Source organism: Elephas maximus, chromosome 2 (genome assembly GCF_024166365.1).
Source record: "Elephas maximus indicus isolate mEleMax1 chromosome 2, mEleMax1 primary haplotype, whole genome shotgun sequence".
Classification (NCBI taxonomy): domain Eukaryota; kingdom Metazoa; phylum Chordata; class Mammalia; order Proboscidea; family Elephantidae; genus Elephas; species Elephas maximus.
This window is the reverse complement of record NC_064820.1, coordinates 232,474,500-232,492,075: the sequence shown is the minus strand read 5'-3', so window position 1 is coordinate 232,492,075 and position 17,576 is coordinate 232,474,500. Positions and strand designations below refer to the sequence as shown.

The 17,576-nt window shown below is 50.3% G+C and overlaps 1 protein-coding gene across 3 annotated transcripts in view; it reads left to right on the top strand.

Moving 5' to 3' along the window:
• The window catches only part of OBSCN (obscurin, cytoskeletal calmodulin and titin-interacting RhoGEF), a 232,782-nt gene that overhangs the window by 14,153 nt on the left and 201,053 nt on the right, over positions 1-17,576 (top strand). For all 3 annotated transcript variants that reach the window (XM_049875093.1, XM_049875094.1, XM_049875095.1), the window contains 8 exons: positions 206-475; positions 573-833; positions 1,755-2,063; positions 2,563-2,829; positions 4,246-4,527; positions 4,932-5,207; positions 6,908-7,183; positions 8,841-9,116. In XM_049875093.1, the coding sequence (XP_049731050.1) occupies positions 206-475; positions 573-833; positions 1,755-2,063; positions 2,563-2,829; positions 4,246-4,527; positions 4,932-5,207; positions 6,908-7,183; positions 8,841-9,116 (2,217 nt within the window). The remainder of the gene's footprint in view (positions 1-205; positions 476-572; positions 834-1,754; positions 2,064-2,562; positions 2,830-4,245; positions 4,528-4,931; positions 5,208-6,907; positions 7,184-8,840; positions 9,117-17,576) is intronic.

The following is a 17,576-nucleotide window of genomic DNA, read 5'->3' as shown; positions in this document are numbered from 1 at the left end:
CTTGGGGGCTTTATTCTTTCCCCCTTCCCCCACGTTCCCAGCATGCGAACATTCTTGAGTTCTGGGCCCCTTTCTCTCTGTGCTCTGCCCTGTCTCTGCCCCATCCCCACCTCCTCTCCCTCCCCCTGCCTCTGGCTCCACCCCATCCCTGGCCCCACCCTTGATCCCCTTGGGAGGGCCTCTCTCATGAGCCTTCTCCTGGCAGAGCCCCCGGTGCCCTTTAAGAAGCGCCTGGAGGACCTGGAGGTGTGGGAGAAGGAGTCAGCCACGTTCCAGTGCGAGGTGCCGCTGCCTGCCACTGAGACCACCTGGTACAAGGAGGAGACGAGGCTGTGGGCCAGCCCCAAGTATGCCATTGAGGAGGAAGGCACTGAGCGCAGGCTGACTGTGCGCAACGTCACGGCTGACGACGACGCGGTCTACATCTGTGAGATCACTGAAGGCAGCCGCACGGTGGCCGAGCTCTCTGTCCAAGGTAGGTGGCAGGCTGGGCCAAGGTGAAGGCGGGCAGGCAGGGCGTCTGGGCTGGGTGTTGCCTGTCTGACCCCACCCTGGATTCTTCTCCACCCCAGGCAACCTTACCAGAAAGCTCCCGCGGAAAACAGCAGTGCGCCCGGGGGATACGGCCATATTTTGTGTGGAGTTGGCCAGTCCACAGGGACCTGTGCAATGGCTTTGGAACCAGGAGGAGGTGGTGGCTGGGGGTCGAGTGGCCATCACTGCTGAAGGCACATGCCACACACTGGTCATCTCCCAGTGCACCCTGGAGGACGCTGGCGAAGTGGCTTTCACGGCCGGGGACTGCCGCACATCCACCAAATTCTGCGTAGCAGGTAAGGCCCTCTGGAATTGCCTCTCGGATCGTGTGCCATCCCGGCCACCACCCGTGCCTTGGTCCACCAAAAAACATCTGACAGCAGGTCCGCCTCCCTCCCGCCACCTCTCGGGTCCACAGCCTGATCAGTGCAGGGCCATTGTGAGCAGCTCCAAGGGTTGTCGTTCTGGTTTGCTGAGACCCACCATTCTGGTTTTGTTTACTGTCCTCTTCCACTCTCAGAAGCATCTAGTTGGGGACAGTAATTTATATGGTCACCCAGGCATCTGTAAAGTGGGAGTCCCTGTGGTCCCTGCCCTGCCAACCAAATTAGAATTTTTTTTTTTGGAAAGCAGAAAGTCAGATTTGAGCCTGGATTATTCTAGAAGCACAAGAGTGTGGGGGTGAGGACATGGATGTGTGAGCACCCCTCCTGTTTCTGTTGGCCTTTGGTGGCATGAATCAACTTTTTGTAGCCTGGGTGGTGGATTCCCTTCTCCCCATCAGCCCTCACCAGGTCCCGCCTTTGCTCAGGGCAGGGATGGGCCCCAGTTCCCCTTAGAACAGCACCCTCAAAGGGCCATTGTACCGCCTTATCTGTTGTCTAGCCTGAGACCCTGATGCACAGGTGGGGACCAAGGACTAGGATGGGAAGGAGACATCCCACAGCCACATGGACAGCTAGTGGTGTGTCCTTTCCGTGGCAACTGGAGGCATCAGCAGTGGGCCTGGGGTGGGGGTCATGGCCCCCACAACCTCCCTGAGAACCACTGCAGGCCACCTGAGCTGCTTACCTATGGTTGTTGGGAGTCCTGTGATACCCTCCTCCTGGGTGATCCTGGGACTCAGAACATGGGGAATGGGACCTCCGGTGACATTCCCGTTTGGTGATGGGTGACCTCTTCTTGGTGGTTGCTCATATTCGTGTGTGCATCCCTAGCCCCCAGGAAGCCACCTGTGTGCCCACCTTCTGACCCCGTGGTGAAGGCCAAGACGGAGAGTTCTGTGACCCTCAGCTGGTCCCCCCCGCCCCTTGGAGACCGCCCTGTCCCCATTGATGGGTACCTGGTAGAGAAGAAGAGACTCGGTGCCTACACCTGGAGCCGATGCCATGAGGCCGAGTGGGTGTCCACACCTGAGCTGACCGTGGCCAGCGTGACAGAGGAGGGGGACTTCCAGTTCCGGGTGTCAGCTGTGAACAGCTTTGGCCAGAGTCCCTCCCTAGAGTTTCCGGGGACAGTCCACCTGGGTAAGGAGGTCCCCAGCCTGGGCTGGGGGCCCAGTCTGTGGAAGGTCTGCTCTGCATGACCTCGGGTAACAGCACCTGGGGCCACTGTCCCTGGGCTCCCCCAGGCCCCAGAAGCATAGCCTGGTCTCCATATGAGGCCAGGGGACCTCTTTATTGGGTAGGCTCACCAGGGTCCTGCTACTGTGGGAGCCTCCTTGGTGGGAGAAAAGAAGACCCCAAGACAGGACTCTAGCTCCCCAAGGGTACTGCCTGTTTGCACAGCCCCTGGGGCTAGGTTGAGGAGCTACCCCCACCCCAACTGGGTTAGAGGGATCCCTGGGGGGTCTCAGAGTGGCTCTGCTTGTCCCCATTCTGTCGTAGGGCCCATGTGGGGCTCCACTTGCACTCAGTGCCCACTGGACAATTAACAGTTGGACTTCTTGGAGGAGGTAGCAACTGGGCCTAGGCTCTAGAGGAAGGGATGGGGAGGGCAGAGGCTGATGTCTCCATCCCTCCCCAGCCCCGCAGCTGGCTGTGAAGACGCCTCTGAAGGCGGTGGAGGCCGTGGAGGGTGGAGAGGTAACCTTCTCTGTAGACCTCACGGTGGCCTCGGCGGGCGAGTGGTTCCTGGACGGTCAAGCCCTGAAGGCCAGCAACATGTACGTGATCCACTGCGACCGCACACACCACACCCTTACCATCCGCACCGTGCCCGCCAGCCTGCACGGCGCTGAGCTCAAGTTTGTGGCCGACGGCATCGAGAGCAGCATCCGCATGGTGGTCCGAGGTAGGGGGTGCTCCTTGCACGGGTCCTGCACTGGGTGTCGCCGGGTGGCTGCCACTGTGGGCCAGACTGGGGCAGGTTTCAGTGTGGCACCTCGCTTGCCACCCCAGGGCCTCCTCGAGTCTGTGTGTCTTCTATATGAAATGGGGGTGCCAATAGGACCCACTTCCCAGAGCTGTGTAGGGTCAGTGAGTTCTGGGGTGGAGAGGTGACCTTCTCTGTAGCCCAACCCATGCAGGCAGGGCCTGTGTACGGGCTGCAGTGGGGGGAGCCAACTTTAGGGGGACTACCACCTGGCCTTGCCTGCCCCCAGGATGCCCCGTGGACTCTGGGAGGAAGTCCCAGTGAGGCTTCCAGGAGCATGCTGGGTGTGGGGGGGGGGTCCCTGGCCAGGTGTCTTGGGGGCCCTTCCTGCCCTTTGGGGTCCCCTGGGAGCTGGGCCCATCCTGGACTGAGCACTGCCAGGGATCCTTGCCTGAGGTAGCTGGGGTGGACCCCTAGGAGAGTGGCTGTGGCTCAGAGGAGGCCCTAGGCCGAGCCTGCTGGTGGGCTGCTGCTCAGCGCCTTCCCACATCCCCAGGGGAGACCCCCTTGCTGTGAGCTCATTGGTCACCCCAACGAAGCTGCAGTGTACGGGGCAGGGCAGGGCAGGGCAGGGCAGGGCAGGGCAGGGCAGGGCAGGGCAGGGCGCTTCAAGACAGCTCACTCCCAGGCCGTCTGGGTGGTATTTGCTACGGAGCTGAGTGTGGGAGGGGGCTCCAGCTATGCGGGTCTGAGAGAGGCCGCTCAGGGTGCTTCCAGTGGCTCCAGCGTCACCTCACTACCTGCCTTTCTCTCCTTCCTCCCTCTGCTCCCTCCTCCCTTCCCTCCTTTCCTTTCTCCCTGCCCTCTCTTTCTTCCGTTCCATATCTTTTCCTGTCTCTCTTGCCTCTCTCCATCTGTCTCTCCCCCACCAATCCCCAACTTTTCCCTTTTGTCTTCTTTTCTTCTCTGGGACATTTCTGATCTCTGGTCTGCCTCTCCCTTCTCTTCTGTGCTCTTCTCTGCATCTGTCCCCCCGCTGCCTGTCCTTCCTTTTGTCTCTGTCACCCCTCATGGCTCACATCCCTGCATCCCCCATTTCCCTTCCCTTCTCTCTCTCCACCTTTCCTGTCCTTCTCTTTCCCCATCTCTCTCTCCACCTTTCCTGTCCTTCTCTTTCCCCATCTCTCTCTCTCACTCTCCACCTTTCCTGTCCCTCTCTCTCCCCATATCTTTCTCTCTCCACCTTTCCTGTCCGTCTCTCCCCATCTCTCTCTCTCCCTGTGGCCTTGTTCCCCTCTCTCCTTTTCCTTCCCCTTCTACCATCAATCCTTCATTTTTTACTCTGAATTCTGGCCTCTGTCTGTGGCCCCTGGTCCACCTGCTGTGGTCCCCCAGCGGCCCCAGGGCTGATTGGTGACAAGCCGCCTGTGGCAGCAGCCCAGAAGGTGTGGGCATGGCTGCACGAGGAGGCACAACTGCTGGCTGAGCTGTCAGACCAGGCAGCAGCCGTGACGTGGCTGAAGGATGGCCGTGCACTGCCACCAGGCCCCAAGTATGAGGTGCAGGCATTGGCCGGGCAGCGGGTCCTGCTTGTGAAGGACGTGGCTGGAGATGACGCTGGCCTGTATGAGTGCCTCAGCCGTGGGGACCGCATCGCCTACCAGCTCTCTGTGCAAGGTGATCAGGGTGAGGGGCTGGTGGGATTCGTCTGCCCTTGACCTGAGGCCATTCATCGAGGGCCATTGTCTGTCCCTGCAGCTCTGGGGCAGGCTCTCTGACGCCCGGCAAGGTGGGAGATGGGAATTGGGAACAGATCGGTAAGGGAAAGTACTTTCTAACAGTGAGTTCCTCATCCTCGGAAGTCAGCAAACTAAGGCAGGCCTTGTCACTGGTCAGGAACTCTCCGAAGGGAACTCCTGGTTTGGGGGGATCAGTAACCTGTAGAACCCCCATAAGCTTCCAGCACCTCTGGCCTTCTAGCTGGCCTGTGGCATGCCGGTTCAGGGGCCTCCTGCTGCTGAATTTTGTCTGCAAGCCCGGCTGCCCATGACCTGACCTGCCTGCTGTCCACGCTGTTGCAGGCCTCATCAAGTTTTTGCACAAGAAGCCAGCGGGTGGCCGTGTAGAGGTGGTGGCCGGCAGCCGGGCCCAGTTTGAGTGTGAGACCTCCGAGGCCCACGTGAGCGTGCGTTGGTACAAGGATGGCACTGAGCTTAGTGGCTCCTCCCAGCGCTTCTCACGGGAGGACGAGGGCACGTGGCACCGCCTGGTGGCAACTGCAGTCACCAGGCAGGATGAGGGCACCTACACCTGCCATGCAGGCGAGGACTCTGTGGATTTCCAGCTCTGGGTCTCTGGTGAGTACTCTTTCCTCTGAGGGTGAGCAAGTGTGTGTACATGTGCCTTGCCTTGCATGGGGTAGAAAGCAGGTGTGGCTGCATCCAGCACTTTAGATCATGGTGCTGTTGGGAAAAGCAGGGCTTACTTTCTGGGCCCTCCTCTTCAGTAAATGGTTGGGAGCAGTTGTTTCTCTACTTGGGAAAAGAAGTAACATACACAAAAATAACACTTAGGTGGGCAAAAAATCTACATGTTAAAAATAAAGAAGATAACAAAAATACAGGAACTTAAACTTGGTTTTATCTGAGGTGTTTATAGAATTCTTTTCTCTCTGCCCCTGAATATTTGACCTTCAGGCCAGCTGGGCACCGGTCCTGCTTTGCTTGGCACCCCAGGCTACCTGAGGCTGTGGCTAATGTCTGGGCTAATGGTCCAGCCCTGGCCCACCCCTACAGTACCCACTGCTGGCCTTTCTTGCTGGTTTCTGGGAAACAGCAGAAACTGAGCAGGGTGGACAACCGCTGCTGTGTCTTGTCACCTCTCTCAAACAAGAGAATACCCTTCCTCTTCCCTATAGGAACCTTACCATGGTCCCTTGGGCTAACTAGTGTCTCCTTGTTAGCCAGTGACCTGGTCCCCAACAGAGCTCTGGAGTTTTCTGTGCCCAGGCCCTTGCCAGGCCCTGTGTTCTTGTTTCATTATGAGCTTTTTTGCCAGCAGGGGCTCTTGTCCCTCATGCCTGTAGCCACAGCTTGCTCATGGTCCTGACAAAACCTGTTACTTGTTGTGTGTTCTGTGGACCAGCCGGCAGGCTGAGGACTTGATGAAAAAAATGCTTCTGAAGCTTTTGTCCTCGTCTTAAAAATGAGGAAACTGAGGTTGGGAGGACCCCAAAGTCTCTAGAAGTGCCCTTGGCAGATTGAGACTTGAATCCAGGTTGGTTGGTCTAAGGACTTGGCTCTTTCTAGAAGCTTTCAGGGCTCAGAGGCCTTGGCTGAGAGACTGAAGGGCGAACCCTACAAGGGGTTCCCAAGGATCTGGGCTGCTGGGCCATTGTGGGCCCAGTCATTAGTGCAGGCCCCACCCCTGAGATGGGCTCACCCCTCGGGGGACTCATGGGGATCCGGGGTCCAGCACACACAATCCTGTGTCAGACTGAGAAGAGAGAGGTCTCCTGAAGCCCATCATACCTAATCCCTCACACTATCAGAGGCCAGCACATTGGCATTGTAATTTACAATGTTTAAAAACCCATGTGTGTAGTTGAACGGCTGGCACCTATGCAAAGCAGAAAACGTTATGTGGTTTGTCCTTGGTTGTTGGAGTAAACTGAGGTGCTGGTAAAGCGCAGTGAATTTCCTTTCTGCCATCCGTGTACCGCGTGGACTCGCTGGGCCCAGAGAGAGGACCGAGACAAGGACTCACCAAGCACTCTGGGCATGTCCAGACCTGTTGGCCATTGGGTCCTCATTCAGCTCTTCTTCCTGGCACCAGGAGGGTCTCCTCACCATGTTGTCTTCTTGCCCACATGTCCTTCAGTGAGGGTGCAGGAAATCAGCCCCTGTGCCTGGGCAGTCCCTGCTTCCAGGCTCTGGGCCAGGAAGGATGCTCATGGTGGAGCTGTGGTTTTCTGGCCTCTAGGGGCCCATTGTGGATTCAGAACTTGGGGAAGCTCACCTGGGTGAATCTCTGACTGCGTGTCCCTCCCTGTCCCCAGAGCCCACAGCAGTGTTTGCCAAGGAGCAGCCAGCATGGAGCGAGGTACGGGCTGAGGTGGGGGCCAGCGCCACGCTGAGCTGCGAGGTGGCTCAGTCCCAGACGGAGGTGACGTGGTACAAGGACGGGAAGAAGCTGAGTTCAAGCTCGAGGGTGCGTGTGGAGGCCAAGGGCCGAGGGCGGCGGCTGGTGGTGCAGCAGGCAGGCAAGGCGGACGCTGGGGAGTACAGCTGTGAGGCCGGCGGCCAGAAGGTCTCCTTCCGCCTGGACGTCACAGGTGGGTCTCAGAGTTGGGCATAGGGGAGGGGACCCTCGGGTGTAGGTTGTAGCCTCCCAGGGCACGTTCTGGCACTTGAGGTGCTCTCAGGCCAGGGCACCTTCCTGTGGTGGGCCTCAGTGTTCTGTCAGTCTCATGGTACAAAGCGGGCCTGGGGCTGTGCCGGTTGGCCTGGTGGGCCCCCCATAGCTGCTGGTGAGCAGTGGATGCTGACTGAGCGGCAGCTGCGTGCAGCTACACTATTTAGCATGGCGTTCTCTTTGGTTTGGGCTCTGGAGGGCAGAGCCAGCATGGCCGTTCTGCTGCTATTTAGGGAAAGGCGCCTGCCTTGTCCTGGGGCCCTGCGCAGCAAGTAGGGTGCAGGCACAGCCTGCACACTTGTCACCACAGCCTGGGCTCCATGCCAGGGTGGGCAGGCTGGCCAGGTGCTGCCCCTGCAGTGCCACTCTTCAAAGCCACAGGGTGGCGGGGTCCTGGATCAGCTGGCACCCTCGGGGAGCGTGGGGCGCAGTGCTGATCCAACAACTTTCTAGGGGTGGGTGGCCAACACGTCAGGATAGGGTGTGTTGGGAGGGCCTCCAGAAAGGTCGCACAGGCTCCTCTCTCCCCTCCCTGCCTCCGCCTCGCCTCGTCTGCTCCTCTGAGCCGTGAGCTCCTGGCAGTCACCGCCCTCCGCCTCTCTGTCCCTCTGCTCCCCACTTCTCCCTTCCACAATCTTCCACAGCAGTTACAAAGCTCAGTGGAGAGCCGCCACACCTTGTTCCTGCTTAGCCCACGAGGCTCTCAGATTTCTTCTCATTGGACTGTGCAGGCGCTCAGCTTTCTCCTGAACGGGCCACTCAGGGCACTCGGCTCCCTCCTGATTGGCCCGTTCTGGCGCTCAGAGTTGGTGTGTTCCAGCTGTACCTGAAGTAGGTTCCAGTTGCAGTGTGCAAGGCCTGCCCATCTCCCCAGTTCTTCTGATTCTCCTCCTTTCTGTGGCACCTGCGGCTGTGGCCCCAGCTACTGGCCTGCGCCAGGCCCGTGGGAGCAATTGGTGTCGTGGAAAGTGTATGGGTCGCCTACCATGGTTCCCCTGGCACCGTGGTCTGGAAGCTCACCTGAGTGGTGACTGAGCTGTGACCTCATGTCTGACAAAGGACCGGTCAGCACTCTCACAACCGAGCCCCGTCCGGTTGTGGTGATATTAGGGCGAGACGGAGGAGGACTGGCTGCAGCTGCAGCTGAGAGCTCTTGCTGAACGGCCTTAGAATATTCAGTTTATTTAAAGGATAAAGGCAGCTATGGTTTACTTTTGTCATATTCGTGCATGGATTTATAGTGCTATGTTAATGGTTAATGGTTAGGAGGCCCTGGGTGATGCAGATGGCTTCAGTCTACCTAGAGGTGCCTCCGAAGAAAGGCCTGGCGATCTGCTGCCAAAAAATCAGCCACTGAAAACCCTGTGGAGCACAGTTCTACTCTGACACACGTGTGGTTGCCTTGAGTCTTGAGGACAACTAGTTTTGTTAATGGCTGAGTGCTTGGAGGGCCCTCCTCACCCATCTAGGATTGCCCTGCTCTGCCTGTCACCGGGCTCCTCCATCACGGGATCCAGTTCTGTAAGATGAAGTGGGCCTGGTCTGAGGCTCTGACCCATGTCCCTCCCTGTCCCCAGAGCCCACAGTGGTGTTTGCCAAGGAGCAGCCGGCACGGAGCGAGGTGCGGGCCGAGGCGGGGGCCAGCGCCACGCTGAGCTGTGAGGTGGCCCAGGCCCAGACGGAGGTGACGTGGTACAAGGACGGGAAGAAGCTGAGTTCAAGCTCGAGAGTGCGCGTGGAGGCCACGGGCCGTGGGCGGCGGCTGGTGGTGCAGCAGGCGGGCAAGGCGGACGCCGGGGAGTACAGCTGTGAGGCCGGCGGCCAGAAGGTCTCCTTCCGCCTGGACGTCACAGGTGAGTGACCATTAGCCTTGTTTGAGGAAGATGATGGGACTGACTTATCGCCCCGATGGACCCTGGGATCCTCTCTTCTTGGACTTCATCTATGCTCTGTTTGGTGTGGTGGGTGGAGGGAGGGGGTCCAACATGACTCTTCCACCTGTCTGATGTCCCAGTTAGTATGGCCCTCCCGGATGGGGCTGGCTGGGACTAGAGGCTGGTGGGCCTCTCTCTTCTCATGGTTCTGGCTGGGTCTCACGCATAGGCCTGGGACATTCTCCCCTCCGTGACCTCTTTCTTCTCGTGATATCTCAGTCCCAGGGACTCTTTTTCTGTGTCCTGGGCTTCTTTGCATGGTGGCTGGGTTCCCCTTAAAGAATAGTAGATGGTACAAGGCCTCTTAAGGTCTGTTCTAAGGAGTCCCAGAATGTTACTTTTTCCATGTTCTCTACTCAGAGCAAAGCTATGGCTCAAAGCAAGTTTCAAGGCGGCAGAGAAATAGACTCCGCTGTTGATGGAGGGGTGACGTATATTGTCCAGGAATGTGGAGGACATGAGGAGCCCTGATCCTTGGGGACCACTTTTAACAGTGTATCACAGGGTTGCAGGCTCTGTCTTGCTCCAATTCTCTGACAGCCTGAGCATGTTAACTTTTTTTCTGATGATTATTGCCTCGTGGTCTGGGACGTTCTCTTCTCTGTGATCTCTCTCTTTTCGTAACGTCTCAGTCCTAGGGACTCTTTCTGTGTATGAATATCTTCTTTGGTGAAATGTCTACTCAAGTCCTTTGACCATTTTTTGGATTGGGTTGTTTGTCTTTTTGCTGTTCAATTGTAAGAGTTTTTATATATTCGGGATATTAAACCCTTATCCAATATATGGCTTCTAATAACTTTGTCTCAATTTGTAGACTGTCTTTTCACTCCTTTGGGTTATATCTTCTTGATCTTTCATTTCGTCCAATACTGCCATCATTTGTGTTTAGTTGATTTTTTGCAGTGAGCCATTTTAATTTCCCTCTCCTTTCCTTTTGTGTACATTTTTAAGATGTTTTCTTCGTGGTTCCCATGACGATTACATTTAACGTATTATATTTGTAACAAGCAACTTCAGCAACATGAAAAATTCAATTCCTATGCCACTCTTCCCACCAGTTATGTATTTGCTACTATAGATGACCAAAAAAAAACCCCCAAAATATATACATTATGTGCCCAACAGTATAAATTTAAAAATATTATTTATATATTTTTAATCATGTAGGCCATAACTATGAAAGTTACAGGCCCAAAATACTATAAAACCGGCCTTTGTATTTTCCATGAGATTAGTTTTATTGTAGATCTTTTTTTTTCTACATATAGTTTTGAATTGTTGTCTAGCATCCTTCAATTTTATTTGAAGGACTCCCTTTAGCATTTCTTGTCATGAAAGTCTCGTTGTCATGACCTCCCTAGCTTTTGTTTATCTGGGAATGACAATTTTCCCCTCATTCTTGAAAGGCAGGTTTCCTCTATAAAGAATTCTTAGTGGACAGTTCTTTTCTTTCAGCACTTTAAATATGTCATTCTGCTGTCTTCTGCCCTCCCAGGTTTCTGAGGAGAAATAGGCACTTACTTTCATTGAGCATCCATTGTATGTGCCATTTTGCTTCTCTCTTCTTGTGTTCAGGATTCTCTATCTTTGGTGTTTGAGAGTTTGACTGTAAGATTATAAAGTGTCTTGGTGTGAATCTTTTTGAGTTTATCATTTTTGAGGTTCATTGACCTCGTATGTGTAGATTCATGCCCTTCACCAAATTTGGAAAATTTTCGGCCGTAGTTCTTCAAATAGTCTTTCTGTCCTTTTCTGTTTTCTTTCTGGGATCACCATAATACATATGTTAGTTCACTTGATATCCCAGAATTCCATTTGGCATTTTTCAGCTCTGTTTTTTCTTTTTTGCCCTTAAGACTCAATAATTTCAATTTCCTTAGCTTCTAATTCATTGATTGTTTTTTTCCTGCCAACTCAGGTCATTGGTTGACTCTCTCCAGAGTATTTTTCATTTCAGTTATTGTATTTTTCAGCTCCAGTATTTCTGTTTGGTTCCTTTTTATAGTGTTCATCTCTTTATTAATATTCTCATTTTGTTCATGTATTGTTTTCCTGATTTTCTTTAGTTTTTTATCCTTGCTTCCCCTTAGTTCCTTGAGTATGTTTAATACTATTTGTCTTGGTTATCTAGTGCTGCTATAACAGAAAATGACAAGTGGGTGGCTTTAACACACAGAAATTTATCTTCTCACAGTTTAGGAGGCTAGAAGTCCAAATTTAGGGCACCAGCTCTAGGGGAAGGCTCTCTCTGTCACTGGGAGGGAAGGTCTTTGCCTCTTTTTAGCTTCTATTCCTATGTAACTTGGCGATCACGTGGCATATATCTTCCCCTCCATTTGTGCGTGCGTGCTTAATCTGCTCTTTTATACCTCAAAAGAGATCAGTTTAAGACATACCCTACACTAATACAGCCTCATTAACGTAACAAAGAAACTCCATTTCCAAATGGGATTATAGAGTAGAACTGGCCCATAGAGTTTCCAAGGGGTGCCTGGTGGATTTGAACTGCTGGCCTTTTGGTTAGCAGCTGTAGTTCTTAACCACTACATCACCAGGGTTTTCATAAAGGTATAGGGGTTAGAATTTACAACACATATTTTTTTAGGACACAATTCCATCCATAACACTGTTGTTTTAAAATCTTTTAATGTGTTTACTATCTTGGCTTCCATAAAGACAATTTCTGTCCCTTTTCCTTTTTCATTTCAATTGGCCATTATTGAAGTTTCTTTGTATGCTTTGTGATTTTTTTGTTGAAACTGAGACATTAGACTGCTACAATATGTTAGAACTGAGCATGTGTGCATGTGGCTTTCTCATTTCCCCCATATACACAGTGCTTTCAAAATGACTGATTTTCTGAAGTTGACTCTCAGGTGGTCACAGCCTTCAGTGCTCCCTCCCCTGCCCTTTATGAGCTCCATTTCAGGACAGACTGATACTTTAGTATTTTCAGCAGATCCCAGACATATGAGACCAGACACACGGAACAGTCTGTTAGCAAAGTATTAACTATTCACTACAGAGCCAGAGGTTGATCCCCATCTTTGAAAACACGATTAGTGGTTCGCCTCCACTGCAGCTAAGAGGCGGAATGGTGGGAACAGTAGAAAAAGTTTTCCTACCGTTAAAAAAAATCACCTTTTTCTTGTTTCATTTGTGGTTATTTCTGCAATTCTCCACAATTTTTGGAGTTATTACAGAGATGAGGTTACAGATTTCTAGTTGATTTGATTGGTGCTTGTTTGGGAAGGTGAGAATCTTAGACCTGTTCATACCACCATCTTCCCAGAATCTACCGTTTGTTTTCTTTTTTATTGTTGTTGTTTGTGTGTTGTGTGACTTTTCTGAACTAATACTGTAAAGTTTGCATTATTTGTCATTTGTGGCCATTGACGTCTTTGCCCAGTTAGCTTTTTGGTCACCTAATGATTGGACAGCGATACCCTTAGATGCTTGTAACCAGTAAATCTTCCAGTCTTTGCCAAGAGCCTCTGTGTGTGACTATTGGCTTGTGTGTTCAGTGCTCAACCAGGCAGTTTAAACTCTATCTTGCCTTTACTTCGTACTTGGGCAGAGCCTCACGTATAGCCAGATTTGTGTGCTTAGAAGCCCCTGAGGTCTTACTGAGCACGTGCATTACCCCATACATACGTGTGTCTTTCTAGATACGCAGGAATGTGTCAGAGCTTTTCAGACTCTCCGTGAGCATCTCTTTTCCCTGTTTCATTTTAAACTTTTTGGTTATTGTATTGTTTGCCCAACTGTTCAGGCAAGTGCGATGTTCAGTAATTGCTTCTGATTGCTTTTGGCATATGCCCCTAGAGAAAAGGCTGTTCACAGTGAGTGAGCTCCTAAAAAAAAAAATCAAACCCACTTCCGTCAAGTTGATTCTGACTCATAGCGACCCTGTAGTGACCCTATAGGACAGAACAGAACTGCCCCATAGAGTTTCCAAGGAGTTAGCAGCCCTAGCACTTAACCACTACACCGCCGGGTTTTCCGAGTGAGCCCCTAGTCAGGTCGGATAAGGACAGCCTTGTGAGTTGGTCTGAGTGAGCCCCTAGTCAGGTCGGATAAGGACAGCCTTGTGAGCTGGTCTGAGTGAAGCAACGAAGAAGTAAGATGATGGCGGTTCTCTGGGAATGGGGCTATGAGACAGCTCTGTCCCCATTCTGCCCCATCTAGTGACTGCTAGGCTGATGGTTTTCACCAGGATTGTGGACTGTTGATTTTCAAAGCTACCTCAGATCTAGGAAGAGAGTATGAGAATTGGAAAAGTTAAAACACCACAAAACTTACTGTGCTTAACGAAATTTCACTGTTTTTCTTTGATATACTCCCTGACTTGCTGCAAACCTTTGGTTTATTTCTGGAGCACTGACAAATTATTTCAACAATTTTAGCCTGTGTTATTAATGATATTGTTTGATGATTTATGCATTCTGTTTGATTGCCTTTCTTTGGAATGGGCACAAATATGCATCTCTTCCAGTCAGTTGGCCAGGCAGCAGTCTTTAAAATTTCTTGACAGAGATGAATAAACGCTTCCAGTATTGCGTCCATTTGTTGAAGCATCTCAGTTGGTATTCTGTTAATTTCTGAAGACTTATGTAAAAATGGCGTGGTGTCAGACCTTCTCACCTAACTTCAGGAGAGGGGAGGATAATCACCATCAAGATCAGCGTCAGCCCAAAGCTGATTCCTATGAGGTGGAAGTGAGACATACCTCTACTCCCCAAACTTTTTTTTATCAATTCTTGCACCAGCTGTCCTTCCCATGGCACTCTCTACGTTTCTGCTAGGTTTGGTGATTGTTTACAATGGCCACACAGAACTCATAGACCATACTCAACAGTTATGGGGTTTATTAGGGAAATAACAGGTTACAGTTCAGAATCAGGGTCAACTTGGAAGTAACAGGAAGAGCTCAGGATACAGTTCTTTGATCAGGACAGCTTCTTCTCGGTTGTGCCCACAGGCTGGCTTCACTCTTAGCCCTTGGCCCTTGGCTTGGCCTCTGTCCTGCTTGGGCAAGTGTTACAAAACTCTTCAGCTCCGCCGATAAGTGCTCAGAGGCACCCCACTCCACCAGGAAGCCTCCTGCCCAAAGGCTCTCAGCTACCTCCCTCTGTAGGTCTGTGAGCCTTGCTTGCTGGTCCCGTGCTGCTGCCATCTTGTGCCATCTTCAGTGGTACAGCTCTGTCTGTGTCCTGGGTCTAGGAGATTCTCAGTCCAGGGACACCAGCTCCAAAGGACGTGCTCCACTCCTGACTTTTCTTCTTGGTGGTAATGAGGTCCCCCTCCAGCCTCTGGGATTGGTTCCTTTTAAGCCTAGTGGGATGGCAAAACTGACCAATCCCATACAAGGGTTCCGTGCACTTTATTTGCATTAGAAAACGGTCCAATCCCTTTGATAGGTCACAAGCACCATATTTGCATAGTCCCAGCCAATTATTTCATGGAAGTTATAAGACCATGGCTGCTGTTGTTACGTGCGGTTGAGTCGGTTCCGACTCAGAAGGGCCATATAATGGTAATTCACTACATTGCACTTGTTCTTAACCAATGCTTTCAGTTTAGCTTGAAATTTTTCCTTCATTGCCAGCAGTTCTTGATCATATGCTACCTCCTGAAATTGATGAACGTTGACCAATTCTTTGTGGTACAGTAACTCTGTGTATTCCTTTCATCTTCCCTTGATGCTTCCTGTGTCATTCAATTTTTTTTGCCCATAGATTCTCTCAGTAATGCACCTTAAGGCTTGAATTTTCTCTTCAATTTTTTCATCTTGAGAAATGCTGATTGTATTCTTCCCTTTTGGTTTTCTAACTCCAGGTCTTGGCACATTTCATTGTAATACTTTACCGTGTTTTCCTGAACTGCCCTTTGAAACCTTCTGTTCAGCTCTTTTATTTAGTCATTTCTTCCATTGGCTTTAGTGACTCTGCACTTAATAGAAAATTTCTGAGTCTCTTCTGACTTCCATTTTGGTCTTTTCTTTCTCCCCTGTCTTTTCAATGACCTTTCCCTTTCTTCATGTATGATGTCCTTGCATCCTTCCCACAGGTCTTCAGTCATTAGCGTTCAGTGCATTAGATCTAATCTTGAAGATGGTCTCTAAATTCAGGTGGGATGTATACAAGGTCATATTTTGGGTCTCATGGGTTTACTTTAATTTCCATCAACTTCAATTTGAACTTACACATGAGTTATTGATGGTATGTTCCACAGTCAGACCCTGGCTTTGTTTTGACTGATGATATTGATTTTCTTCATCATCTCTTTCAACCAATGTAGTTGATTTGATTCCTTTGTAACCCATCCAGAAACATCCACCCATATAGTCATTGGTTATGTTGTTGAAAAAATGTATTTCCAATAAATAAGTCATTGGTCTTGCAGAATTCTATCATGTGATCTCCAATGTCATTTCTTTCACCTATGCTGTATTTTCCAAATCCTCATCCTTTTTCTTCATTTCCAACTTTCACATTTCAATCACCAGTAATGATCAATACATCTTGATGGCATGTTTGATTAATTTCAGACTGCAGCAGTTCATAAAAATCTTCAATGTCTTCATGTTTCACGTTAATGGTTAGTAAGTTTGAATAACGTTTGTATTAACTAGTATTCATTGTAGGCGTATGGACATTAACCTATCACTGAGAACGTTGTCTTTCAGGATAGAACTTGAAATGCTCTTTTCAACAATGAATGCAATGCAGATCCTCTTCAATTTGTCGTTTCCAGCATGGAATACCAGATGATTGTCAGATTCAAAATGGCAATACCAGTCCACTGCAGATTGTAATGCCTAGGATATCAACATTCAAATTTCTACTTCATTTTTGACACCTTCTAATTTTCTTTGATTCATACTTTGTACATTTCATGTTCCTGTTACTAATGGATGTTTGCAGCTGCCACTTCTCATTTTGAGTTGTGCCACATTAGCAAATGAAGACCCCAAAGGCTTTCCTCCGCCTGTGTCATTAAAGCCGACTGTGCTTTGCGAAGGCAGCTCTTCCGCAGTTGTATTTTGAGTACCTTCCAACCTGAGGGGCTTATCTTCCAGCAGTGTATTGGACAGTGTTCAGTTGTTACTCAAAAGGTTTTCTTTGGTAATTTTTACAAGTAGATTGCCAGGCCTTTATTTCTAGTCTGTCTTGGTCGGGAAGATCTGCTGAAGCCTGTCCACCATGGGTGACACTGTCGGTATTTTAAATGTTGGTGGCATAGCTTCCAACATCACAGCAACACACAAGCTACCACAGCGTGACAACTGTTTTATCTTAAATGAGTTTTTGTAGTTTGTATTTTCGAGGAATTGGTCCATTTCATCAAATTTATTCAATTCATGAGCATAGAGTTGTTTCTAGTATTCCCTTATTATCGTTTAAGTGTCTTCAGGGTCTGTAGTGCTACCCCACTTTTATACTTGGTATTGTTAAGTTAAGGAGCCCTGGTGGCATAGCGGTTAAGCTCTGGGCTGCCAACTAAAAGGTCAGCAGTTCAAACCCACTACCAAGCACTCTGCAGGAGAAAGATGGGGCAGTCTGCTTCTGTAAAAATTACAGCCTTGGAAGTCCTATGAAGCGGTTCTACTCAACATTGTCACAAAGAGAAAACTCACAATTTTATAAAAGCATCTATGGATGGTTCCACTTCCAATGGATATACTTCAGAAAAAAAAAATTTAAAGTAATAGAATGGGCCCTAGAAGTAATGTGATATGAAGCAAAAGAAGTAAACTAAGAAAAAACAACATCTGATCCCAAGCCTAGGAGTTGATTACACCAATGGTGATTCGCCCGCTAGAAGTTGTTGTCTGCATTAGAACCAAAACCAAACCTGTCGCCATCGAGTCAATTCTGACTCATAGTGACCCTATAAGACAGAATAGAACTGTCCCGTAGGGTTTCTAAGGAGTGGCTGGTGGATTTGAACTGCTGACCTCTTGGTTAGCAGCCAAACTTTTAACCACTATGCCACCAGGGTTTCCGTAGTCTGCATTAGCAGTCCTTTATATCAATGCTCTTGTAATTTAGAGATATTGCCTGTTCTTGCTGACATTACATAAGAAATTCAGTCTAAAAATGCTCATACTTTGATGTGCAGGCCTCAGATGATTTCCCCCTTTGTCTGGATAATTATGATACTGCAGGTGATGGATTGCGACACGTGCCTACTCGAAAATTACTCAACCGGGAGGCTTCACATCCTTGTAACTAACCTGGTCCTGCTTCATCTGTCCTCTAATGTGAGGCTCTATGGGTTGAGAGGAAACCCTGGTGGCGTAGTGGCTAAGTGTTATGGCTGCTAACCAAAAGGTCAGCAGTGCAGATCCACCAGGCGGTCCTTGGGAACTCTATG